The 27,141-nt window shown below is 42.2% G+C and overlaps 1 protein-coding gene across 6 annotated transcripts; it reads left to right on the top strand.

Annotated features, from left to right (window-relative positions):
- Positions 1-1,021: 1,021 nt before the first annotated feature.
- On the top strand, positions 1,022-27,014 carry tead3b (TEA domain family member 3 b). Of its 6 annotated transcripts, none has more exons than XM_085923816.1 (16): positions 1,024-1,286; positions 1,638-1,727; positions 11,429-11,686; positions 17,924-17,988; positions 19,176-19,238; positions 19,408-19,470; positions 21,146-21,157; positions 21,989-22,114; positions 22,178-22,221; positions 22,360-22,416; positions 23,193-23,254; positions 23,333-23,469; positions 23,905-24,078; positions 24,217-24,360; positions 24,435-24,587; positions 24,770-27,014. In XM_085923816.1, exons 3-16 carry the CDS (start codon positions 11,680-11,682, stop codon positions 24,881-24,883), a joined length of 1,221 nt encoding a protein of 406 aa, XP_085779942.1. In that variant the 5' UTR covers positions 1,024-1,286; positions 1,638-1,727; positions 11,429-11,679; the 3' UTR covers positions 24,884-27,014. The 6 variants fall into 6 exon arrangements, with proteins under 6 accessions (XP_085779945.1, XP_085779942.1, XP_085779944.1 ...); XM_085923817.1 differs by lacking the exon at positions 1,024-1,286 and adding an exon at positions 1,345-1,472; XM_085923819.1 differs by lacking the exon at positions 22,360-22,416 and having other exon boundaries at positions 1,022-1,286.
- The last annotated feature ends 127 nt before the right edge of the window (positions 27,015-27,141 follow it).

The following is a 27,141-nucleotide window of genomic DNA, read 5'->3' on the forward strand; positions in this document are numbered from 1 at the left end:
TTTTAAAGATAGTTTATGCAGCATGATTTTGTGAATACCACTGGTCTGCACACTTTGGCCACCAGATAGAAATATAATGCAAATTCGCGTACGCGCGCACACACACGCACACAAACAGGCACGCACACACGCACACGTAAACGCATGCACGCACGCGCACACACGCACGCACGCACACAATCAAATAATCAAAACCATGAATCAATATTTGTTTCTTTATAAACTCGTGAGTTGTGTCACTCGCAAGAATTATTGAATTGTTTGAAAATGACTCCAACAGCTCCAGTTCCATTTTGTCTTCGAAAAACCTCATGGTAGCGCATGCTGAATGGATCCTGGTGTAGATATGGATGGACAGGGAGCCAGAGATCTTGCTGAACAGAGTGGACACTTTTATAGAATGTCAGCATTTAATGAGCACATTGTGGACCTTCATTTAATAACAAGCTGACTGTGCACTTTAACAAATATATCCTTCAGTTTCCCATTTTTCTTGTTTTGTTTTTACTTGTGATCAACATTTCACTATGACAGAGTGAACAAGTTAAGTTTCTTGAAAATGAAAAACAATTCGATTATTTTGCAATCCACTGTTTCATTGAAGAAAGGCAAAATGCTGGTCATAATGTCACCGAAAACATCACACACTTTCTTAATGTGGCGCTTACCCCATAATGACACGGTGGAGACACATGCAAAAAGTTCAGTGATTATGAAAATAGAATATAATATGGTAGAAATGACTTATTTTTAAAAACCAAATAACTTGTTGACAAAAAAACATTTCCTTTTGATTTAGTATGTAACCACTTATTATACACACTGTAGTTAGCAGAGCAGTGTGTGGTACATTCCAAAATTACAAACATTCATCCATCAATGGGGTAAAAAAAAAAATAGAATGAAGGAAACATTTGTAACCATTGAACTGGTATGTGCGCAAATGTTTGGCCCATCATAGGTAGGCTCGGCACACCAACGAGGTGACCTCGGAATCAGCCGCGCGCAAACGCGCTCGAGTACCGCCCCAAAGTTTGTTGATTGACGCTCACCAATGGCTCTTCTGCGGACGTCTTTTTTTTCCCGTCTCTCTTTTTCGCTCGCTCGCTCCCTCCCTCCCTCCCTCCTTCGCCTTCCAGTGTAGTGCGTTGATTTCATACCAAAGTCATACTTAACATTCCACTTATACTGTCAAACCTCTGGAGAAAATATTGGGGCGCACAAATTGGCCCCGAAAGTCGCATATTGAGCAAGTTTGTGCTGCGGGAAGGACGAATTGGAAGAAGGTAAGTTCCTGCAAAACGCTTCTTCTTAGCACCGAACTTTCTTTTTTTTTTCCTCTCTCCCCTGCACGCTCACTCGCTCGCTGCTCTCCCTTCGTGAAGTTTTCGGATCATTGTCATTTTTGACATTTTTCCGCGGAGCGGGAGGGAAGGAAGGAAGGAAGGAAACACGCTGGCGTTGACTAGATGGTACTGTTGGATTCCTTTTACCGGAGAGTGGGAAGAACTGCCGAGGAGTTGGGGGCTGCGACGCACACATACAAAATAATAATAATAATAATTTAAAAAAAAGATGTTTTGACAGCGAACAATCGCACCGACATGTGTGCTTTGTGTTTTTGTCGTTCCACGCAGCGGTTCTCCCCGACAAGCACAGCAGAACCGTTTTGGAGCGATTTTCTAGTCGACTGCTTGAGTCTGGTTCGGAACTCTGCATTTGCTGAGGTAAGTGAAACTTTTGACTACACTTGTCTGGAACTTGTCATGTTTTAAAACATGGTTCATTCAATCGTCAAAAGACACTGAAAATAAAGTTGATCTGTCTGGCAGGTGCGATCAACAGATTTTCAAGTGACAGGTCGTGTTTAATTGAATTGGCGGTGTTAGATTACAATGGTATCAGATCATGGGTTGAATTCAATCGGATATTATTTAACAATGGTTTTAGGGCCTGTTGCTTTCATTACGTCACAAATTAAATTCATTGACAGTAGATTAGATCTGGAGTGTATTTGGTATAAGCAAAATCTGCAACATATTCAGCAGATTTGTGTCCCTGTTAATAAGACTGCCTGTATTAAATTCAAATTGGATCAGGTCTGGATTGATGTTGATCTGTCATAGCAATACAAGAACAAAAGTGTTCAATTCAAATGACTGTGTTCTCCAATAAAAAATAAATTTAATTTGGATCCGATCTGGAGTGAATTTGGTTTTATATGATAGCTTCGGAATCTCACATTTTGTCCAAATCAAATATTATGTCACAGATTTTTAGTGCCTATTATTGTATTGTCAGCTGAGAATTCAAATGAGACCAGATATGGTTCGCATTTGGTTTCCTTATACTGACCCACATTTTGTCCGAATCCGATACTGATCATTGTGACTGAGACTGTCGGTGTTGAATTCAAATTCGATCAGTGTCTCACTGGCATACAACTATCGACTTATGTCGACCCGAATCTGTATGGGAACGTCAGTGTTAAATTCAGATGGATGTTTTTATCATGTTAAAACTGAATTCAAATTGGGTCAAATATCAAGTGAATTTTGTTGCATGTCACACCTCGTTAAACTCAGATAATGTCAACAAAATCTATCTATCTATCTATCTATCTATCTATCTATCTATCTATCTATCTATCTATCTATCTATCTATCTATCTATCTATCTATCTATCTATCTATCTATCTAGCTATCTAGCTATCTAGCTATCTATCTAGCTATCTATCTCTAATTAATAAACATCCCCCCCATGGGAAAATGACTGGTAATGTTCTCAAGTGTGAACGGTTAAGGGCCAAGCATGCAAAAGGAGACACGTTTCCGGGTACCGCTCGGTGACAAGCCATCTTACGTAGCGGGTACTCGGGGTAATTATATAACGACAGGAGTGCCGCTTCAACCTAGAGTGACTTGTTGCTTTTTGTGTTGTTGACTCCTCTTTGACACCAGTCAAATGTTTAGCCCACATAGTAGTTTGGTTTTTTTTTGCTTGCAGCTGAAATCACAGGGTTGATACAAACGGTAGAATGTAGTTTGTCAGGTTGGCAGCGGGTGAGCAGAAAAACCTGTTCATCTTTCAGTTTGGGTGCCTTGCAATCTAATTATCTTGTCACCTTGTCATTCTTACTTCTTTAGTTAGTTTGCGGGATTGTTGAAAAACAATTTAACAGGCATTTTCTTCTACTGTCTCACTTTATTTTTTTTTTACATTGACTTTTTCAGTAAATCATCCATGCAGCATCACTACAAAACAATTCAAGTCTGTGTTTGTACACAGTAAAACAAGGGATGCCGTGCTCCAATTAGTACTTAGTATGTGTATTCCCCAATACCAAGTAACAGGACTTGATAATGGCTTGACGTCATGTAACTGGGATGAAAATGTGTTTTATGTCAAGTAAATATTGTTCAAAAATGACATTCGTCAAGATCAAATTGGGAGGGAGACACTTGGTCTTGTTTTTAAGACCATTTTTTTGCAGAGTCAAGGAATGGCAACATACTGTAGTTAGTAACCAGATAAGCGAATCGGCTTCTTTAATTTTTTCCTCTACTACTACTCTTTTCTTTTGCCCAGTGGTCTCTCACAGGTGACTTTTGGTTGCACGCCAGACTTGTAATTTGGAAGAAGCTATTGTGTTATTAAGACTTGTCTGATCAACCGGCAGTCACTAACGTTTTTGAAATCAGCAAATATCTTTTTTTTTTTCTTCAGAGGGGGGCCTTAAAAACAAAGCAAAAGTTGATTATTGAAATTAGCATCGGCCTAAGAAATCCTTCCCGGTTGGCCCCTTAATCGTTGGCCTGTGTTGGCCTCCTGAATACAACACACACTAGGAACGGTTTTATCATCATGTGCGTTCTTTCCCGTTTTTCAAGTGGGCACACGCATGTAGTGTACGTTTGCGGACTGCTTTAGTGACAAGCTGTCGTTTGAGCCATCTCGATAGGCGTCTCGTCTCGCAACATGTGGAAGTGATGTTCTTGAATGCAAACAAGCCGAGCCAAACATTGTTTTCCCTGTTAAACGTGACACGCCAAGAAGATGCTTTATAATAGATGCTGTCGGTCGGTCGGTCGGTCGGGGAGGGAAAATCTGGAAGGGATTAAGCGTTTTGCTGCTCCGACAGATTCCCTCCATTGTTCTTAAGACGCGTCAATGCATCCCCGTGTTTCTCAGTCACTGTGGATTTCGCTTGTGTGCAAGGTTTTTCAACTCAGGCCATGTCATTGAGGCCAATTAGATTACTTGGAAGTTGTGATCTACTTAAAGTGTGTGTTGTTGTTTTTTTCTTCACCCACCCCCGTCCTCACCATACGCAGCTGTGTTCCTTCAGGATGTTTATCAGCTGCTCAGAGACAACGTTTTCTCTTGAAAAACGCTACAACTAAAGAAAAAGCGTCTCATTTCCATTTCATGGAATGGAGCGCCTCGAGTGCGTCTTTTGTATTTTTTGGCCGCCGGGCCGTCGACCGTTTGGCGGCTTCACCCATTTGTGTTTAATGGGAGCCTTTTGTGAGCAGCTTGCTTTTGCCTTTTTAGCAGCAGGCCCAGACGTGGTCACACGGCCCAAATGGTGGACACTTCCCCTTCTGTTAGGTCAGCCTGAAACAAATACCACGTCTGTATGTGTGTGAGATGAGCACACAGAGCGGGTGAAGCGCGAGGCTCTCAGCAGAAGGACATTAATGACAATTATGCAGTACAATATGCAGTTTGATGGACACGCAGCCAAAAAAGGCAGATGCTGAGCCGCAATCGGCAAAAAATCGCCTTTTCAATGGATCCGAAGCTAATAAAGTTGTTTGCGGCTTACATAATAGCGAGTCTACCACGGACTCCCACTATGTCCTCATCTGTGGTAATTATTGATGACCTCGGTGTGGCCAAGCATCGCCTTCAAATAGTCACGTGAAATTAAATGCTAGATTTATTGATGTTCTCGGAACATTTTTTTGTAATGATGTCAGTTGACAGGTGTCACTCGGGAATCAGATGTTTGCCAAAGGTAAAGGTGATTCCAAAGAGCTCCGATTCAGTCCTTCTTCCAAATCATTCATATGTTGACTGGTGGCGGGCCTCCGTCAGCCTTCTTGGGGACCTCGAGTCCAGTATGTTACCCAACTGTTTACTTGGTGACTCAGGTCCCTGCCTTCAGATCATTAGCAAGTTCTTGTCATGTACAGGTTGCTCCCTTAACCTTTTTCCCAGGGAAAGTCTCACGTGGAGCTCCAGACAATCTGTGTTTGTTGCTTGCTTCTTTGGTTTTTGAATTTTGCTCATCATGGGAGAGATGAATAGGCACACATTAAGTGTGCAACAAAGTTGGCTCAGAGTTCCATGATGAAAATCCCCTTTCATTGCTCCCCAACACTCCAATTAAATCCATGGGCCTTGGCGGCGTTTAATCGCTTTTTCATGGCACAACTTCTACGTTGAGATGAATCCGCTAGCTGCAAGGCTGTGCATGTCCTGGAGCCTTTACTGATTATGACTTGTAAACCGCTCCTAGCCACAAAATGACCAATCCAGGCCAGATTGGTTTCCCTCCGCTACATTCTCTGGAATCTTTCCGATTTTTTTTTTTCTTTCCCTTCCAAAATATGCTGATTCAGGCTTTCAGCTGCAAAGAAAAAAAAAAGGAGAAAAGAAAGAACGGCAGCAAGCCTGGCGCGCAGCTCGCCTCTCTGCTTGTCAGTCTTTCCTTTCCAGATGGATTCACGTTTAATTCTCACGTGGAGGATGACGATTGGAAGGTGATCAAAGCGATTGTTCGTGGTCCCCTTTATTTTGCCTGTAAAAACCAGGGATTTTTTTGTCATGACATAAAAGGAATTGACAAAATCATCCTGGCACTCACTTCTGCTGTCCTGTTATTAGTATTTTTTGTCTTCATACTGATGCATAAATATGCTGCGTTAGCATAAAAGGTAGCCACGGATTTGCTCATTCCGGCCGGTCACTGAATAAAGTAGTCACATGATAAAGTTGGAGCAGGCTTGCTGAGGAAATGATCGTCAAGCCAGGCTTTATTGACTTGAAATATTAATCATATTCATTTTATAATGTGAAGTTACACAATTTTGCTGGATCTCTGTGTGAAACTTCGGAGGGACTTGTAAACAAGTCAGGCTGAATTTCCAAAACCTTTTAAATAAATCATTAAAAAGCAAATGTTTTAATCAATAAATTAATTTGAAGTGCAATTTTATTTTTTGTATTTTCCCCTGCTAATTTGTGTTTTTCTTGCAGACCTTTCCCCTCGATGGCATTTATAAAAGATTCCCAATTATTTATATATGATTTAACAATTCATTTTTTTAACTGGATTTCACTGTATTTTTGAAACAATAACAGTGTTTGCAATTTTATCCTGTCATATGGATGCCTGTAGTGTTTTTGGTGTGTATTTGAGGAATCTCAGTTGAGGCTACATCCTTGCTTCGCTGAGTTCTTTGGAAAAGGCATTGGAACATAAGTGTGTCGTCTTTTGTTATGGATGTGATTTGCGATTTACCAAAATAAATTTTTGAAAGGCAAAATGTTCTTTGTAAAAGGCATTGGTAGATAAGTGCCTCGTCTTTTGTTCTGGATGTGATTTGCAATTTATCAAAACAAATCTTTGAAAGGCAAAATGTTTCGAAGGAGCGGGCGATGTTATTTCCATGTGGTAAACGAGTCTTCCTGTAAGTGAGATTTCACTCTCAACTCGATTGTTTTTCTCTCAGCTGGTATCACAGTGCAAATGTTTGAGTTGACAAGGAATTGTGTGAGTTGCACCCATACGTACGTGTGTGTCTGCGAGTGTGTGTGCCGCTCACTCTCAGCTCTGATTGTTTCCTGAGCTCTGGGCCAGATAGGAAGTAGGAGGAAGTTATTGGAGGAGCTGCAGCAAATTTATTAGGACCAAACACGCATTTAAGAGGAGCAGGAGGGCAGCTCGGCTCAAATTTTTGCATTTTACTATTTTGTGAGGAAAAAAGTGGAAAACATTGAGCGAAAGGTTCTTGAAATGGCGTGAGGAAGGAGCCTAAAGCCATGTTCTTGTCAGAGAGCAGCAAGCTGAAAGGTTTTCTTTCTCTTGTAATATGACCTTTTTGAACAGCTGCTCCTTTCGGCTGCCAAGTCCTGTTGTTTCCCCTGTCAAGTGTTTGCGTGTGTGTGCAGAGGGGTGTCGCCGTCCGAGTTGTGCAGGTCTCTCGTACGGACCGAAATCGCTCGTGTGCGGCCATTAACATTAGTCCAACTCGTGGCGTCGAGTGTGAAGACCAAAAACTTGAAACACAAACGACAAACACAATCAAATTGGTGGAAATGTGTTCGCAATATGTGTATGTGTCAAGGGAAAGGGAGTCGGGCTATTGGTGGGTAAAGACACTCGTCAAACCCACCTAGCATTTTATTCTGTGATTATTCTCTCCAATTCACATCGCTAAATACTACGTCAATCCCCAGCTCATATCAGAAAAGTTCCAAAAGATACATTTCAAACCCAAACTACACCTTTTTTTCTTTAGTAAGTGCAAGATGATCAATCATCACAATGACAAATAGCCCCAGCACGCTGACAATGTGTCTTTTCACAGTGCCCTAAGCATCTGCCGGACCCTGGAAGAGAAAACAGCAGTGGTGCTAGTCTCGTGATTTTTATTTCAATCCTTTTGACCAAGCTAAAAAGCTGAAGCTAACTCATTCCCTGCTCTTCATGTTTTTCAGCTTGCTAGGACAATTATGAGGGACAGAAATGAAAACAATTAATTCAATATCATGCCTTTGCCCTCTTGTTTCACGTTTAAAAAGAATACGTCTCACCCTTCCCTGTTCTGTAGAAAATCCCTGCAAATGCAAACCTCTTTTTCCTGCTTTACCAGCTGCTTTCCTCCATGTGATCCTGCAAGTGACTCACTTAGTACTGACTGATTCCAGTAGCATATTTCCACACTCATTCGACATTCTCTCCTCCAAAGAAGAAGGGAAACGGCGATAAATTCTGGCCGGTCACAAGTGGGATTAGCGCTGAGGTCATCGGGATTGCAGAGAACAGGAAGTAGCCAGGTGGTCGTGGTTGGGTGCTGAGAACACGGCTAGGAAAGGAGGATGGCGTAAATGGCGGCGGCGGGGTTTGAATGAACGTGCACATGCAGCAGCAGCACTATTTACATTCCTGCTGCACATTGGAATTTTCTCGCATGTTGGTCTGGGCGTCCCATGGCCTGACTCCCAGAAAGTGGGAGGGCTGTTCTATGAGTTGTGTGTCAAGTTTGAGTCTTTCATTGTGTGTCATCTAGTCACATAGTCTGCAATTTTCTTACGCTCTTTCACAATATTTTTGTCCTATCCATTGCTGTTTCTCTCTCTCTCTCTCTCTCTCTCTCTCTCTCTCTCTCTCTCTCTCTCTCTCTCTCTCTCTCTCTCTCTCTCTCTCTCTCTCTCTCTCTCTCTCGGTATAGAGAATGTTTTGAAATGGTGCGTAAATGCTAAAAAACAGGCCTTGGGTGTATTTCAATGCAGTATTACTCTATTGTATACGTATATTTCACTAATTAGTCTGAAGTATCACGTATGTCTACTCGGCATCGGTTGGGACTCAGTTACTTAGGAAGGCCTAAAAACGTGTTCTCGGTGCAGCCCTAATTTTGTTTCCTTTTAAGTGCTTGGTGCAAACCACAAGACATACAATGAAAGGATGCACCGAAACAGGCTTCACTTGCAAACCCCAAAGTGGAAGCAAAGTTGGACTCAATTCCCCTCCCCACCCCCAAGCCGACCCCCTCCGCTCTCTGGACAAACCGACCGACCGACCAACCAAGTATCTGGCTGAGCCACAAGCACCCCACTCCTCCCTTTCACTGGTCTCCTGTCCTTATTTGGGTAGAGACGTTCCCATCGTTGGGTGGGGAAGTCGGACAAGGAAAGGGGGGAGACTGGGCCGGGGCGCGTCGATTTGACACAAGGGAGGCAGTGAGCGCTCGCAGCCCTTTCTTAATAAGGACATGTCTGGAATTCAGGTCGCACTCTGCAAAGCACCTCACTTGAACAAGCTGGCCGCTGTATGTTTTTCTTCCTACTGCGGCTCTCTCAGTGGGAGACATTTGTCTTCTAGCTACTACCCCCGCACATTACTCACCACTTTTATTATTTTTATCAAAGCCTCACACAAACTAGCCACCATATCCGGGTGCAATGCATATGGCACCAGCGTCTCCCGGGCAAGCTCATTTTGCAGTGTTGAGTTCTGAACACAGGGTTAACGGGGGTCTGCCTTTGCCGAGACTTTGCCTGTTAAAATTAGCAACCTGACGAGAGGTTATTTGTCAAACTCGAGTCAGGGGGTTCGGTGATATCATTTTCGCCGTAGCGTGTGAGCGAATGCTGTTGTGTCACTCGAGAGCAAAATAGAAAGGAATAGAAATAGAAATGAAAACACCTGCGGTTTATAGTGCGGTGCATCTTATATATGAACAAAAGCTGATTTTCTCCTAATTTTAGATGTGCCTTCTCGTGACATTACATATTCCTTTTTGCCTCGTCATTGTAACTGCATTTCGTTATTTACATGATTCTTTTCGTCTTATTACTATTTTTTTATGTGTTATTCTATTCTTGATAAATAAACATTTGTATGAAAAACAATTCTAGGCTGGAGGTAATGTACAAAAAAAAAAAAAAACATTGCATAAGCATAAAGCAAGTATTCAAGTTTAGCCTAGCTATTTTGCTAACATTCCACCCACCAACATATACCATTTATGTTTTCCTTGTTTTGTGCTACGCCACCTATTCCCTGAAACGACTTCCTTGGGGCTTCTGATTGGCCTGCAACTGGGAGTTATAGCGCCGCCACCTGTTCCGTCGTTATGCTTTTTAAAGCCTGCAAATGTAATTTAACACAGACAGGGATTTTTATATCCCACCGGCGGGACGGAACTCAGTGGATGCGACAGATTTATTGTTTGCTGCGAAACACAAATTTATTTGTTTCACACTCAACATTTGTGACAGTATTATTTCTTTCCCCAAACACAGTTCCATCCCATTTGAGCTTGTGTGACTAGATCCTGTTAGCTGAATATTTTTTTCCAAGTTGGGTATCCATTTCATTTTGTGCATTTTCCGTTTGAGGACACGTATCATTTATACTTGCATGGGCTCCTCAGGCATTTTCCCATATACCATAAAAAGAATGTTAGAAGACTAAATTGTCAATATCTGTCAATATTAGTGTGACTTTTTGTTTGTGTTTGTATCCACTCAGTCTGTTGCCCAAAGTTAGCTGGGTCAGGCTCCAGCTTACCCGCAACCCTAATGACAACCAGCCTAAAAGAAAATGGCTGGATAGACGCTTTCCATCTTTTCCCTCATAAATAATTCCATGCAAACTAGATTTACGCAAGCCAGGGGAAATCAGGTTTATATTGCCACCAAACATCATTGCGATAAACATTGATCATTTCTTATTCATCCGCATCTGCACAAACGCTAAAGTAGAAAAAGAAGCTCCCAGGGGGAGGGAGCCTCGTGGTCGCTCCATAGACTGGAGACAATGCGAGGTTGCGGAGGCAGCTTGAAAAACACTTTGGATTTCTCCTCGCCGTCAGCCACCATCCGACCGCATTGAGACACAGTTCCTACAGTTCCGAGACCACAGACATTCTCCGAGGCCAATCCTGATTAGTGAGCTCTTTAAAGTTCATTTCATGGTCTATCTTGAATTTATTTTCATCTATTCACTGCAAAGACAAACTATCTGAGAAATTATTTATCCTGGTGTCGTATATTAAGGATGCATTGGAAAAACCACGCACAAGTGAAAGCTGGCTGGACAGATAGTACATGAATCCTTTTTGTTCTACGGGGCTTGTCGGATCACATGGAAACTAAATGTGGTTTAACGATAACCCTTCTACATGTTAGAAATTAGCGTCAGCAGATTTGAGTACCCCAAATGATATCGAATCCAGAATGAATTTGTTTTGATGTTTTTTTCTTTGATTTTGAGTGATTGAGTGAGGTCTGCATTCAATTTGGTTTTATCTTGCTATTGTTGACTGAATCACACAAAAACTTGATCCAAATCAGATCTTTGGATGCAAGTGCCTGTTCATACAAAATGGGGTTGGAAATGAATTTGGTTTGCGTTTCCGATCCTCCGTACACATAAGAATGCTTCTTTGTTGTTCAGGTGTTGTGTGCGTGCGCTGTTTCGGGCTGCCATCATCTCCTCACTTTTTATGTTGCGTGTCCCTACGCCGTAACATCTTGGGACCATGTGTTTTTCCATTCGAGTTTTCATTTGAGCTCTGCCTCTGTAAAAACACAACAACGAGCGAGGACTTTCATTAGGCTTTATGGAGAATCACACAAAACCTTTAAATCTAAGTGCTTCTCTTTGTTGTTGTTTTTTCTCTCCCCCAGCTCTTCTATCGATCCTTTCATATTGGGGCTCGGGGTCGGGCCCAGGGGGAGCCGCCACCATTGCGTCTCACGATTGGAGTGCCAACGGAAGCCCAGAAGATGGGCTGGACGGCGGGGACAACGAGGACAAAGCCATCGACGGCGACGCCGAGGGGGTTTGGAGCCCGGATATCGAGCAGAGTTTTCAGGAGGCCCTCGCCATCTACCCTCCTTGCGGCCGGAGGAAAATCATCCTGTCGGACGAGGGCAAGATGTACGGTGAGTCGACTGTATGATGCGGCCAGGATCGGATCCACGTTAGATTTAGTTTGTCAATCTGCATTCACATCGCAAGTCTGGTCATTCTCATCAAGTTATTAGTGATGTGAGGGTCAAATTATGTAGAATTGGGTCGTCAGTTTATATTCAAATCAGATTAAAATTACTTTTCACACGAGACCCTTCATCTGCAAATTGGATCTGATCTGGATTCAGTTTGTCCTAATAAGTCCATTTCACAAATGTATGGGATTGGTTTTATCAGTTTTGGATTCAAATCAAATCTGGGTTGAATTTGGCATATTTTGGATTCAAACTGGATCAAACTGTTAATTCTTCCAACCGTGCATACACTTAGAAATTCGCAAGTATATTCAAATTTCATACAACAATAGAAGCTCAATCTTCAATATTACGGTCATAGTAGACAATCATTTGGAAACATTCAAGCCATAACGCCAACAATGGTGCAAATCTCCAGCATTTCTTTCTCTGCCGCTCATGTCACAGTTTGAATAGAAGAGCCAGTTTTCCTCTCCAGCCTCAACTCTCTGCAACAAGTCTGTACGCGTCGTGCCGTGACCCGGGGGCAGGTTCTTCCAGTCGCAGCAGCGCTCCGAGCAGGTTTTGGCTGTTCCCAGAGCATCTCTTGGCGTTATTGACACCCACCCCTTTCCTTGCTGCAGTTTGAACTCTAACTTGGATGTTTATCACAGTAGAAATCAGGACGTGGGAATACATGCTTGTCTAGAGTGGTTTCCTGCAGCGTGTTCATTAAACTGCAGGTGTTGCAGGCGCCCTTAATGTCCCGCAGCGCTCCAGATGGATTGCTTTTGGCATGGAATAAGCGGCAAACAGGTGTGGGGAATTAAAAACCTTGCCCTCAACTTCCGGTGATGCCTCATTCTCATCTCATCTAATGAGATTCTGAGCTTTTCCCAGCAACGGCGAAACCCTGCCGGAAACAAAGCTCTTTGTTTTATTTTCACCAATGAATTGCATCCCTCCAAGTCCTTCCAGTGGCGCTTTATAAATCGTTTTCCTGCCCTTTAATTATTGTCCATCCAGTGCCGAAAAGTTGAAATCAATGTGGCCATAATAACCATCAATCACTTCGCCGATTACATGTATTCTAGAGGCATTAGTTTGCAATTTAGTGCTTTTGGGTGGCTTTTCTACTGATGAGATCACATTCCTTGTGGGATCTCGGTTGGAAAATAAATGAATTATTATCATCATATATGTTATTATTGTTATTACGACTGTGATTGGTTGGAAAGCGCTTTCTGTCTGCTTTCTGCTGGAATTGGCTTCAGCTGTCCCGTGACCTTGTACAGAATAAGCTCTAAAGATAATGGATGGATGGGTAGTTATTAACATTATGGTTAGTATTAAACTCCATTCATATAATTACAAAAACCATGGTCTGTTTAGTCTGTATAAGTTCAAAAAAAAAGTTTTTGCTTTTGTTGTAAATTGAAATTTAGGAAGATTGCAAGCGACAAAATGGACAAACAGCAACCAGGAAGTCGGAGCCAAGGTTTGAACCTGTAGAAGTATAAAGTATAAATATGCTAATCACGAGGCCACTGTGCTGCCTGCTAACCGTGAGATTAAATTTGACATGGCTGTTCATCACGTGGGCTTTTTTTTTAGGATGAAGTCGACATCTCTGCTGATTCTGCTTTCAATTGCACCGACTCTAACTTTCAGGAATTTTCCTGAGAAAATGCCAGTTAGTTTTGGGAGGCATTCAGCTGACTCTAAGGTTTTTTTTCTTTTAGTTTTTACCTTTTGGCACAAAAGCCAAACCTGGCTAAGTAGGATTTAATAGTTCTCAAGTCATGTTTAGCGGGGCAGTGTTGTGTGTATATTGTGCAATGATGCGTTGACAAAGAGGCAGTGTGCTCACAAATCGGACCCCCTTGGCGACAAACTGTCAAGACCCCCTCCCAGAGGCGCCCCCCATTTACACCAAGTCATCCGAGTTGACAGTCCAGTTGAAAGCCGATGACCTCAGACGTCTAAAAGCTGCCGCCACGTGATCTTATGGGAATGTTAACAACTACATTATTATTATTATTATTATTTTTTTTTTTTTGCAGTCTCACTCTATCCCGATGGCCTCCAAATGCGTGTTAGTCATCCGCGACCGTTGGGAATTCCAAACATTCGGTCCAGACGCCTCTGGCTTGGTGGGAAAGCCTTTAAATTTCCATTGCCTTATCAAGAGGGCCCGGCTACAAGTGTCGTTTTGGTTCCAGGCGGCCGTCTAGACTCCCCAGTAGCATCGCCAGTCATTTCCAAAATGTTGGCGGGGTGGCGGCCAGTTCAAGCAGCCGACTCTCCAATGTAATAAGTCACACGTGTTGATAATAACGCTGATTTTTTTTCAACATAAACGATTCTTTTTTGAGCCTTTCCGATTATAATAGCAAAATAGTCCAAGAACTAAGTTTTATAGTATTCTTTCAACCTGTGTTGTTTTAACTCTGTCTCAATTATTTTCTATTTTGCTCTAAGGATGAAAAAATATTTCACAATCCTTGGCCCTTAACTCCCCTCAGTGACTATAAGTAGTATCATTTGTCGATAAAATTGTACACAGGCGCATAACATCGCATCCCAATTAACATGTGACCCCGGGGTCAACCCCCGGCATCGCTTGTCCCACTATTTGAGAAGCACCGAACTAGGCTAAGTTGACTGTGCTGAGTCGACATTTGCAACTCTCATTGTTGTCACTTAGCTTTTACACACGTATTGATTTATAGTCATAAAATATCACTTCCCTGGTGGCCGCCTCACATATTTCCAGGATTAGCAAAGCGAAAACACTTGGACGCAGTCATTCCTGTTATCACCAAACGTTACGTGGCAAGTGCGTGCGTGTGCGTGTGTGTGTTGGCGTATTAAAAAATGTCACTTGACTTGTTTTCCTTTGGAGTTGTGCTGACATGTCGCTCACCGGTGTTTTTTGGGCCTCGACAGGTGTCAAGCATGTACACACACACTACCCCCCTTTCAAACACTTAGAGCTGTCACTGCTGCAAGAAAAAAAAAGTGCTTGGAGGAAGTGTGCATCACTTTTTTTTTTTTTTTTTTAAATCAAAGATGTGCAAACGTTAGTGTGTCCAAAAATAGTGGCTGCGCAGGTTCATGGTGACGACGGCGCAAATGTTAGGAATTTTTTTCAGTCATTGCAGAGCAGTATGCTAGCAATTTAGGATTACCTCAATGTTATGAGACGGAGCGATGGCTGGGCAAGGGAGGGGGGGCCGTTACGGAGGGTGAAAAGAGATTACCTTTTTGCTGACTGTTTTAGCGTGGAAGTGGAAAATTCCAGCGGTAGAGCTGTTGAAAAAAAAAAAACCAGTCTGACGGGGGTGCGGCCTGTTAGGAAAAGAGGCTGCAGCAATCTGAGGGGGAGTCACAAAAAGACACGGAAGCAGAACCCCTGTGCCTTTATTTCCGCCGTGCCGCCGGCCGCCCCCACACGACAGCGCGTTCTGGTTACTCACAGAACCAGTCCGACTGGATCATTGTTCTGACAGCACAAGGTGAATCATTTATGATCACCTCCTTGTACTGTTTGTACTCATCAATTGATGAACACATTTCATTTTTGAGAAGATTTCTATAATTACCTCCAGCAAGGACATTGTGTTTTAATTGGCATTTTGTTTACCGCATTGCTTAACTGCTTCAACAAGTTGATTTCCTCAGAGCTTGGTTGGTACATGGGCCAAGTAAACACACATCAAAGATTGGTGCGGAGCCAAGTAGAGATGAATGTCGAGGATTTTTTTTTGTTTGTTTATTGGTGGGGTTAATGAAACTACATGCAGACTCATAGGCTGGAGCTAGAATTTGTGAGACAGACGAGCTGACCTCTATTCCACTGTCAATTTCAACACTTGTAAATTTGAACATCCTTTTGCGGATTTTTTGCAAGCCCGTAGCAAAACTTGAGTGGTTTTAGCTGAGGAGATTGAAGGTAACAGTTGCTGGCCTTGGCATTATTCTCCCTCTGCCATCCTCTACTTGGACAGTCAGCAGCAGGTGTTGCCGCCTGCTCCGTGGCGGGTCACACTGTGGTGTTGTTTTGGCAGGGGGTGGCTTGCCCTCCCCCGGTCCTCCTCCTCTGTGACCAGGTGGCAGTTGTTGGCAGAGACACTGATGGCTTTGTGTTGCCTCCAAGAGTTACAGCATCAGCTGCCCCTTTTGCACTCCTCCCAACCATCAACCTTCCACCCCAGCAGACCCGTGGCCCTCACCCCAAGCGTAACCTCTGATGTAACCCCGTGGCCTCCGCAGGCTGCTTAAAGTCGGTGTGTGTTTGTGTGTGCGCGCGTGTGCGGCCGGCCGAGCTCCGGCTTTGTTTGCAGGCCTGGGCCAATCAGACTGGCTCGCACAGATGTGTCAGGCTCAGAAGAATGTGAGGAATGCGGAGGCGCCGGAGCGGGCGTGGTCATCCTTTGGCCCCAGGCAAAAAGGGGGCGGGGCGCTTGTTGGGTATCGGGCAGGCAGTTCGGTAACGGCCCTGCTGTACTTTTATGGTCACTGCGAAACGCGGAGCCCTCTGGAGGCCAAGTGATTCAAAAAAGTGGGTGAAAAAAAGGACATTGTTCTTGTTGTGTGTCAGCATGGAGAGTTCCTGAACAATGTAGTCAATTAAGCACCAGTGATAGGCTGAAACCATTTTTTCAGAGCAAAAAGTACTTATAAATATTGTGAATTATAAAAACATACAGTAATGAAGTAAGTCAGTAGGCTATTATTTTTTTGGGCCTCGTTTCAATTCAGTGGGGATTGTGCTGCTGTTTGTGTGCACACCTTGGCAGACATTTTGTATATCCTGGGGGTCAAGACATATCTATGGTTCAACTTGGAGATGTTGGTCACAGCTCAGTAATAGCAATAGTCGCATATAATTAGATAGTCTTGCTACATGTGTTGCTCCACCGTCTGTGGGCAAATATCAATGCTTAAAGGGGTCATAACACTGAGACTAACCTAGCGATGGCATTTATTCATTATCAGTTAGCATTAAGTTGACTTGTCTAAGTCGAGCTATGTAGTTGTTTTATATACACACTCTATAGTTTTCTTTATTTTATGTTTAGTTTTCGAGTAAACTTCAACTTGGAGTGGCAATAAACAACTTGAAGCGTCTTTTTGCAAGAATCGGCCGAACTGCAGCTTGTTGTGAAGTGAGATGAGATCACAACACTCGCTTTTGAAATGAATTCTTAAAGCAAAAACAAACTGCCAAACGATGGTTCAAATCTCAAAAAAGATCATGAAAATCTTTCATTTTCATTTCAGTGATAACTTCATGATCTGCTTTTTGGTCATTGTGTTTTACCTTATTTAGTTAGGTCAAGAAGAAATGATTGCAAGAATAATTTGCCCTGAAAATTGCTTTACTCCAGAACAATTTTCCCCCTCCTTACATCTAAAACGACGGCTACGTCTCTGGCCACAGGGCATCCCGATTTCCAGAAAATACACAGAAGAAAGACGAGTTGTACTCTTAGGAGCCCTAACCAGAGGAAAAATCGCTCTTAACACCACAGACCACAGGATAATCACTCAGGATAATCTTTCACATCCGACAAGCTGCCTTTTGCTGACTTAAATGTGAAGGAGTGAAACATTCTCCAATTTTTCAGGATTACTGGCAAGCGTGTTCACTGCTTGAGTCCGTACGTGTCTTGGCCTCCGCCATCCTTGTGCATTTGGCCTGCTTTGGAGAGGTAGAAACCCGGTTTGCATTTTTCTTCTCCAAACTGACATGATTATGTTTTTAGCACTTCTCACGCACCAGAAAAAGAAAGAGAACCGCAAGTGAACAAAATAGACACGCAAACAGTTTGTGCAGAATGTGGCGAGTGGATGTTATGTCTGTTCTCTTCTCCTTCTGGGTAATTAGGCTCCAGTCTCATTTGGGAAACATAAGTGTCAGGGCTCGTGATCTGTGACAAAGTGTGTTTGTGCCGGGCAGTGACGTCAATGATGCGCGTTACTATCATCACGTTTCTTTGGGTAACAATCAGATTAAAGTTGCACGCACGCATACAAAGCTCATCTCATCTTTTCAATTTGCAACTTTCTAAGTCTAGAAAACCCTGGCAAAGGTCAAACTGCTTGCCATGCATTTTTTGAAGTGACAACAGTGCCACCTTCTGCCCAACATTTCTTTTTGATGACTAGTTTGCGTTTTTCTCCACACAGGACGCAATGAATTGATAGCGCGTTACATCAAACTGAGGACGGGGAAGACTCGCACAAGAAAACAGGTAAATAGTTTGAATGTTGTTTCAGTGTTTAACAAATGCATGATTTTCCTATGATCACTACTGAAGCGATGCAGAGTCCATCTTTTTTATAATCCGAGAATAACAACATCATTATTCATTTCTTCTTGCATCAGTCTTTTTCAGTTTCGAGATAACATTTTATTGTTCTGTAATATGTCTACTGTTGCGTCTCCCAAAAATATAATGTGGTAGTAAATTTTTTTATTTCAAAATTACAATTCAAAAAGTGAAGCACATGTGCGATTATTATGAGGAACACATAAAACACTTGTGTTGACATCGTTATAATGTGCTCTTTGCCTGTCTATGTTGTTTTGCTGACATTATCTGAGCAAATGTGCTTGTTTGAAACATACCTTTAGTTTTGCAGTAGACAGGAGTGACAAACAGCCTGAAGCCTCTGTTCACTATTTGCCAAAGTGCTGTTTGTAGTCAAGTGAGGTGACTGCCACCACACAGCGCTTGTAACTCAAATATTTGCTCGCACTGCAAAGGCCAAAATTTGCCAAATGACACCACAGTAACGTAGGGATTCATAACATGAAGTGAAAAAGGAAAATACTTTTCAAAAGAAAACCCACCTCATTTCTGTCTTGAAAATAATATTAGTGGTGGTGCAATTGTTGGTGGTAATTTTTTGATTTTTAATTTGATTCCTCTTGATTGCATGAACTGTTTTGGGATTTTTAATACATTAATGTAAGTACAATGGAAACTCTAAGATCGGACACATAAAATCATCATTACTTTTACGGGCAATGTTTGCAGACACATTTCAACATTCCATTTCATAAAAATAATGTACAGCGCCCTTCATGATTACGATACATACACATCTTAACCAGGGGTGTCCGTCCCTAAGTGTAAAAATGAATGGGATTAGTTGTTTGTCTATAAGTGCCCTGCAATTGAGGGCAATCATGTATGATTTTATGATTTGATTACATTAGTTTATTATTAGTACGTGTTAGTTTTCATCAGTAAATTCATCCCTTGATGTCTCAGGAGATTTAAGTCCATTTTGCCCCACAATACCTTTGAATTGTCCGATTTTAGAAGTTCCACTTTTAGAAAGTGCGCTTCTAATTGTGTGTAGAGTGCGCATGTGCATGCATCCTAATGCATGTTGTGTTTTTATGCTCAAAAACTTTCTCACACCCCCATAGGTGTCTAGTCACATACAGGTGTTAGCACGGAAGAAAGTTCGTGAATACCAGGCGGGTATCAAGGTAGGTGATGGCGACCTGCCCTGCCCTGCCCCGCCCTCCCCCGCCTCTCTGGCGACACTGACTGGGCGTCTCTTTCCTCTTTTGGTTACGGCATCTCCCTTCTTCTTCTTCTTACCTTCTCTCTCTCTCTCTCTCCTTTCCCTCCCTCTTTGGCTATTTTTCTGTGCAGGTTTCTAGCCACTTGCAGGTTCTCGCCCGGAGAAAATCTCGCGAGATCCAGTCAAAGCTAAAGGTATGCGCTTCACGGCGGGCTCAACCGGGGCTGGACCATACGCCTTGGCTTTGCACTAACCACCTCATTAGAGTCATTAGACGCTGGCTTGGCCGACAAAGTTAGGATTTGTAGTCAACTAATTCCAGCTTTATTGAGGAATATTGGAAAGAAAATCCTCTTGCATGCTGTGGCCAGACAGACAGCGCTCTCTAACATCGACTATTAAAGGGGACATATGGAAAGGTCACATGTCCTCAGTTTGCCGTGGGGTTTCTATCGTGGTGACGTCAAATGAATTCAATCAATATCGGAATAGCCCAGCAGAGAGCTCTTGTGCATACATTTTGAAACCTAACACACACAACAAGGAAGAGAAATCTTTCTTGTACAAATGACATCATTGTCAGTACGTTCCAAGTTGTACAGTGCATGCCAGTGCTTTTTTTTTTTTCCATTATGGGGGATTGCGCCGTTTTTACGATCTAGGCTAAATTACCCAGCTCTTGTTATCAGAGTAACACTCAATTGGCCTGTAAGCAAATCATGAATGTTATCATGGAAACGATTTGAAATTGTTGCAGAAAATGCCGAATATGTCTCCTTTAAAGCATAGAGGCTGACACACGCTGTTTCGAGAAGCCCGTGACGAGCTTTGGTCTTTCACGCTTCTGCAGCATGCTCTTCAAACTCTGAGACTTGTCTGTCTTCATTCATCTCTGACCCTCGAGTTCCTCTCTTCATTTTTCTAATATTTGTAGAGATGAACTTGAAAAATCTTCCCTGTTCTCTCTCCACTTGTTGCCTTTTGTCTAGTTTTTGTCCCCCCCAAATGAAAATAAACATTTAAAATCATATGTACACAAACATTAACCTCTTACTGGTAACGAATACAGCAGCAGCAGAAAATATGTATACAACTCTGATTTATAATAAGTGCAGCTCTTGTTGGGAACTAATAAAACTTTAAGGGAATATATATTATTTTTATTTCTGACCAAAGCAAGTCAGCTGTGTTCATACACCCATTTTGAACTGTGCCAAAGAAAGGAAAACGCCCCCCATGCACACAAATTTGACTGTGTTTTGTGCTGAACTTGTGCGGGGCACAAAAATGTGGCCACATAACTAAGTATTCAATAATATTCAATCCAACTCCTGGAATAACTCACTTATTTTTTATAATAAAAATATACTCTGTTTTATATCTTATATTTGTATTTTACTTGTTTGCCCATTTTTGTAATATTTGCAACAACCCTCTTATCCGCTAATGTCACCCTATTATATTACTTTATTTAAAAGTGTATGAGAAAAATAGAAACAAAAATAAGGCTACCTGTGCTACCGATGTTGCATTTTTACAATTACATAACATTGTACAATTAATCACAATATAAGAAAATCAAGACGCCCAAAAAACCCAGCCAGTTCATCAGTTTGAGAATCGAATGTCTTTCTAGGTTATTCTCTTGAGAAATATTTGCAAATTCTTGTACTCTGTTTTATTGACATTTTACACAACCTCTCAACTTTATCATTTATTTGTATATGGCCCAAAGAAGTGAGGTTGGCTAATTTCCCCAAGCACGCTAATGTTACAGATTCCACTATCCTTTTCCTTGTGGCCCAAAACTCCTCAGACGACGTAAATGCATCGAACTAATGGTTCTTTTCTCTTTTTGTTGTGGTTTAGGCGATGAATTTGGTAAGTGAATCTCACTCATGCCGTATGCTATGCTTCCCCTATCGGCATCATCAGTGCACCTCCTTATGCTGGCATGGCAACCCCCCCCCCCCCCATCCTACTTGGCTAGCCTGAAATGAGACGCAATGCTAAAGAAACAGCCTCATTTTTTAACGCTGCTGGGCATCCTCGCTTGCTTTCTTGTTTTGGGGCTTTTGTCTCTTGAGACAAAAGCTTGGCAACTTTTGCGGACAAAGAAGTGAAATAGCGTAACACATTCAGTCAACAATTTTATTGCAAACTTCTCGACCTTAAAGTATTTTCCCTCCAACATGAATCTACTTTTGTATCGTATGCTGCTTTACATCCATTCATCAGTCCAAAGCTGCTCTCCTCATCCTTTTGTTTCCATGGTGACCGCAATAATGCTCTGCTTTACTTTGCTTTGCTTTCAAAGCCAAAAGGACCAGTGGAAACCCACTTTAGCATTCAGCCACATTGAGAAAGTCAAGCAGAATACACGTGTACCGATTTCACTTTTGCGGACTTGAATGGAAAGAAAGGGAAAATGCTCAAACGTGACCCTATTTGGCTGTTCATCCGTTTCCAATTACAATGTGTGTGGCTGGGTCCAACGCAACAAGAAGAATATTTACCATTGAAAAATCACCGGCATAAGATAATCACACATCCTGTTGAGACAATTAGGCCTTTGCAGACATTGATTGAAATGGCAACTCAAATTCTGCCCCATTATCGGTCGGTATGTGTGTGTACCTGTGCACATTGTGGTGGGTGCCTGCCTGCCCCCTTGTGCTTGACTGGCCTGTTTCCCCCTGTACCGTCACGCAGGATCAGGCGTCCAAAGACAAAGCCTTGCAGAACATGGCGGCGCTGTCGTCGGCGCAGATCGTCTCACCGAGCATGATCAAGAATCATCTTCCACCGATGCCCCCCGCCCCCTACCAGCCAAGCAGAGTGAGACCCTCTTCCAATAGTCGTTGAGTTGAATAAAGTTGCTAATCTTCTATCGTTCCCTAGTTCTGGCCCGCGGCAATTCCGGGACAGCCTGGACCCTCTCAGGAGTAAGTAGAAGCCCTGTGAAATTTGAGGGGGAAGGGGTGTGTGATGCCCGGGTATATAACTGGAGACAACTTTTTGGCCGATGCATTCATTAGCGCCATTGCAAAGCATGTGTAACGCCTGACGTTTTTGCACATCAGGCTGGTTCTAGATCTCAACCCGGGAAGGACTCCTGGGCTCGTTCGCACCAGCCATACGTAAGTTCGCCCTGATAGCTGAGCTCCTGCCGTGAGCACCGAAGCACCGCTACTAACTTCCACACTCTCTTTTTCTTCTGATTTTCCTGCACCAAATTGACTTAAAACTTCCATCACTCAAAAATAAACTCAAAATACAAGCAAACACTGGCCCCATGCACTTGTGTTTATCTTAAGAAAAGTTGGAAAAGAATGAAGCAGGTGAACTTACGCTTTGCTGGTGCAAAAATGTTCCCGTATGTCTTAGTAATGTGTTTATGGCTTGCTGTCTTCAAATTGACAGCACCGTTTTAACTCTATTGTGATAGGGGCGTGCAGCTTTTGTTTCCATGACCACTAGAAGCGGAGCACACCAAACAATGTGACGAAGAAAAAGAAAGGCAGCACTTCATTAATTTGCTAAATTATACCTATTTAAGACTGAAGCCTGCAGTTGCCATTAAAAAAAAATTAACACCCCACTAAACAGGTTTATAATAGACTACATTAAGAGTTAAAATTTTAACCATAACACAAACTGTGATTGCAAAACACTTTAATAATATAACAAATTTTGATTCAACACTCTCGTCCTCTGCTAAGTTGTTGGCGGAAAAGCTTTACTGAAAAGGGCATGGCACAAAAGATTCACTCGGTTGTTTCAGCTCACACTTGTTATCAATCCAGAGATAAGAGTTTTGATCATATTTCCCCTTTTAAAACTTTCAAACGTCATACAAAGGTACTTTTTTTGTTGTAGTCACGTGTATCTGACTGAAGAATTTGTTGTCTTCTAGTAAACCTTTTGCACAGCCCCCCTACCCAAGCCTATCGGGTCCTGTACCGCAGTCCATACCAAGTGAGTATGACTTGGTGTATATTGTATTGATATACAGTTTGACTAAGTGCAATAAATATTTGCGTGTTTGCCGTACAGGTTACGAGCCTTTGGCGCCGCCTCCCGCGCCTACGGCGACAGCGGTGCCAGTGTGGCAGGACCGGACCATTGCATCGTCAAAGCTGCGCATGTTGGAGTATTCCGCCTTCATGGAAGTCCAAAGGGACCCAGACACTGTGAGTTCAACTTTTTAGGTCTTCGTTATATTGATGAAAGAGATGGAAGAACGAAAATAATATTTTGATCACCTACGGAAGGCTCATGTTCATTTTCCTCTGCGAAGACTTTTTATTGTGTCGTACGGACAGTCTGTGTCAGTATTATACTGCCCTCTAGTGGCCAAGGTGCACACACCAGAAGGAACAATGCCATCTCAATTGAAGCAAAAAAAATAAGGCAAAAACTCTTACATGCTGCTTAATATTGTAATTCATTACTGTATGCTTGTATAATACAATATTGGCACTAGGCTCGAATGGCTTATAAAAGCATTAGCAAAAGGTCAAAGGTTGCAGGCATGCTGCTTTAGTGACACACGTGTACATTAGTTTCTTCAAAGCAGTTTGATGAAGGACATTAAATGTGGCCTATTTTGTGTCTCTGTTTTGCAGTACAGCAAACACCTGTTTGTCCATATAGGACAGACCAACCCCTCCTACAGCGACCCACTCCTAGAGGCTGTGGACATCCGGCAGATCTACGACAAGTTCCCTGAGAAGAAGGGCGGTCTCAAGGAGCTTTACGAGAAAGGCCCTCAGAACGCGTTTTTCCTGGTTAAATTTTGGGTGAGCAATCAAGCTTAATTTGAGGAATTCTTCCATTTAAAAGTGTATTTAGCCCTTTGATGCACTTTTGTTGATATCATTAAGATTGTGCTTAATATGTGGCTTTTTGAAGGATTACACTTATTACACTCTCTCCAGGCCGACCTGAACAGCAGCGGCATGCAGGACGGTCCCGGTTCTTTCTACGGGGTCACCAGTCAGTACAGCAGCTCCGAGAACATGACCATCACCGTTTCAACCAAAGTCTGCTCCTTTGGGAAACAGGTGGTGGAAAAAGTCGAGGTAATTAGGATCGATTATCTCTTCCAAATTGGTGTCCGGTATATTAGCGACATGATGCGTTTGTTTTGGTGCAGACAGAGTACGCCCGCATGGAGGGGGGCAAGTGCGTTTACAGGATCCACCGCTCCCCCATGTGCGAGTACATGATCAACTTCATCCACAAGCTTAAACACTTGCCTGAAAAGTACATGATGAACAGTGTTCTTGAAAACTTCACCATCCTACAGGTACACATGGCCATTAGAGTATACATTTTAAATGTAATCATCTCAGAAGGCTTCTAATAGGCCTGTATGAAAAAGAGCCACAGGAGGAGATTTAAATGTGCGCCTCAAAGACAGAAGTTTTTTATTTTATTTTATTTTTTTAATTAAAGCAATGGTGACATTTTTTTTGTGTGCTTTCCCAGGTGGTAACAAACCGCGACACCCAGGAGACGTTGCTGTGCATCGCGTTCGTGTTCGAGGTGTCCACGAGCGAGCACGGCGCTCAGTACCATGTCTATAGACTTGTGAAGGACTAAGCAAAAAAAAAGGGAAAAAATCCCCCTGCTCCCCCTTTTCAACCAGCAAAACCAGAAACAATGCTAGAGAACTAACACACACACAAGGAATAAAAACACAATCACACACGTGCATTTGTCAGACCACGCTTGTGTTTCAAATGTTTGAGGTGAAGTGGAGGTACACCACAGAGCTTGAGGAAATGAGAAGGTGTTAAATGACAAGATCACTCGGAGCAAGAAAACAAGATAGAACTGGACCGAAGAGGAAGTGTTGCAGTAGATTTTGTTAGGAAAGAAAAGTGCCTTTTTTCTCCAAAGATTGCTTGCCACTTTGAATTGCCTTTTGTACTACCTCTTTTTTTTTTTTTTTCTTTTTCAAGTGACAAACAGTTGCAATTAGGGCAAGTTCAATCGGAAATAAGCCCTACAGCCCTTTCACGCCTTATTCTGGTACTGTCTGTCTGTTTTTTAAATTTTGTCTTCAGCGGGGTACACACATATTCATTTTTAATATCTTAACCCATTTTTGAACATGAGAAACTCCATCACGTGAGTTCTTGCTGCTTTTAGTGTGTGCTTCACACATGATGAAATCTCCAACAATCGCAAATCTCCTTCCAAGATGTTGGTCGTAGTACTAAGACTGACTTGTTGCCACAGAAAAATAGAATAGTTGGAGAAAACGATTTTCACAACTATTGAATAAATTGTTTGCGATTCTAACTATTGATCACATTTAGTATTTATAATCGGAGACGTCTCACAATTGGGCCTTTGACATTGATCGGAAAGGGGGGTGCTGGAATTTGGCCTATTGTTGATATGTATGTACCTTGCTTAATCGCTTTCACATCACAGTCACTAAATCTGTGGCTCTAAGCTGAAGTCCGATTCAAGGATTTGCAATGGTAATTATTGAGCGTAAGAATGTAACTATTGAACAGGCTTAACATTTGTCAGCCGATAACAAGAAAATCATTCTTAACCACAAGATAATCACTCAGGTTAATCTTTTCTAGACATCTGACAATCAGGCCTCTGCTAACTTTGATTGGAAAAGACGCAATCAACCTAATCATCTGTATGCGTGTAGCAACTATTTGAAGACACTGCAGATACGTTTACTATGGCTTCTTTGACATAAGGCCAATCATCCTTATTGGAAGACGTGCGCTCCCTCGGCTGCACTGGGGCGACTGGCTCGGTCGGTGGCTGTGGTGTGAGGCCCAAAGAGACAAAACGACAGCAGTGTTTTATATTTCTGCCTTGATGTTTGTATATGTAGCCTAAAGTGAACACTACATTGTTTCTGTACTGTGAGTCAAGTGGATCCTAAAGGAATATGTGTTACATAGGAGTATTTTTATTTTGAGGAGGGGCTGAAACGGACTTTTATTTGTGATCAAGTGACCCAGCACAGAGAGAAAGGAGCAGATTGAAATCCCGGTTTCTTTTGTTTAAGAAAGAAATTGCATGCTGTGAAGTCTTCACTTATATGCGGAGAAGCTTCAATTGTTGATATTTAAGACGCTATATTGACATCCAAGTCGAAACGGTTGCCTCTGTGCTGCATGGAATGTGATCATTGATTGTTATTTATAGGGTTGGAAAGCAGATATGAATAATAAGGGGAGGGTGGGTACACTACTTATTGATTATTTTTCCATTGATTTGGAGAAGCATCTGTTTGTGTGACTCACTGGAGATTTTTTTTTTCTTGCCGTATAATTGGACACATTTTGACAAAAGTTCCTGCCTGGCTTTGAATGTCGTATTTTGCAACTCAGACAAACAAAATAATAACGCTCCTCTTTGCTTATCGTATGTTTTATACAGTTTTCATGCCATTACCAACATTTGTCCTTGTTTTGATTCTGTCGACTTTTTGACTGTGAGTGTTTTGCCTCACTGAAAAATAATGTGTGATTGTGCTGATATTGATGATTAATAAGATATCTAATGTATCATATTCTGAATGGTGTGGGAAGGTGTTTTATTGTTTTTGGTTTAAGGTGGTTTACTATTGTTTTTGCCACAATTGTGAATTGCAATTTTATACTTCCAAATAGAGGTTGGACTATGTAATCAAACCAATGTATCGAACAATAAAAGACACATGGTGCCTTTGGGGGCCATTTTCCCCATGATACGCTGTGTAATTGTCCATGGCTTTTCTTCTCTCATGATAGATTATTCATTCAAGTAATAGTAATGCATTTTTAAGTTTCAAGTATCTGGGAGATGTTATTGCTGGCAAAAGGTGGATGTTCTCTGCA

The sequence above is a fragment of the Syngnathus leptorhynchus genome, chromosome 11 (assembly GCF_054491065.1).
Source record: "Syngnathus leptorhynchus isolate UIUO chromosome 11, UIUO_Slep, whole genome shotgun sequence".
Classification (NCBI taxonomy): domain Eukaryota; kingdom Metazoa; phylum Chordata; class Actinopteri; order Syngnathiformes; family Syngnathidae; genus Syngnathus; species Syngnathus leptorhynchus.

Excerpts from the sequence above, each read along its gene's own strand:
- tead3b (XM_085923816.1), top strand. Across the intron at positions 23,470-23,904 it reads TCCAAAGGGACCCAGACACT|TACAGCAAACACCTGTTTGT; the intron begins GTGAGTTCAACT and ends TCTGTTTTGCAG. Across the intron at positions 24,079-24,216 it reads TTTTCCTGGTTAAATTTTGG|GCCGACCTGAACAGCAGCGG; the intron begins GTGAGCAATCAA and ends CACTCTCTCCAG.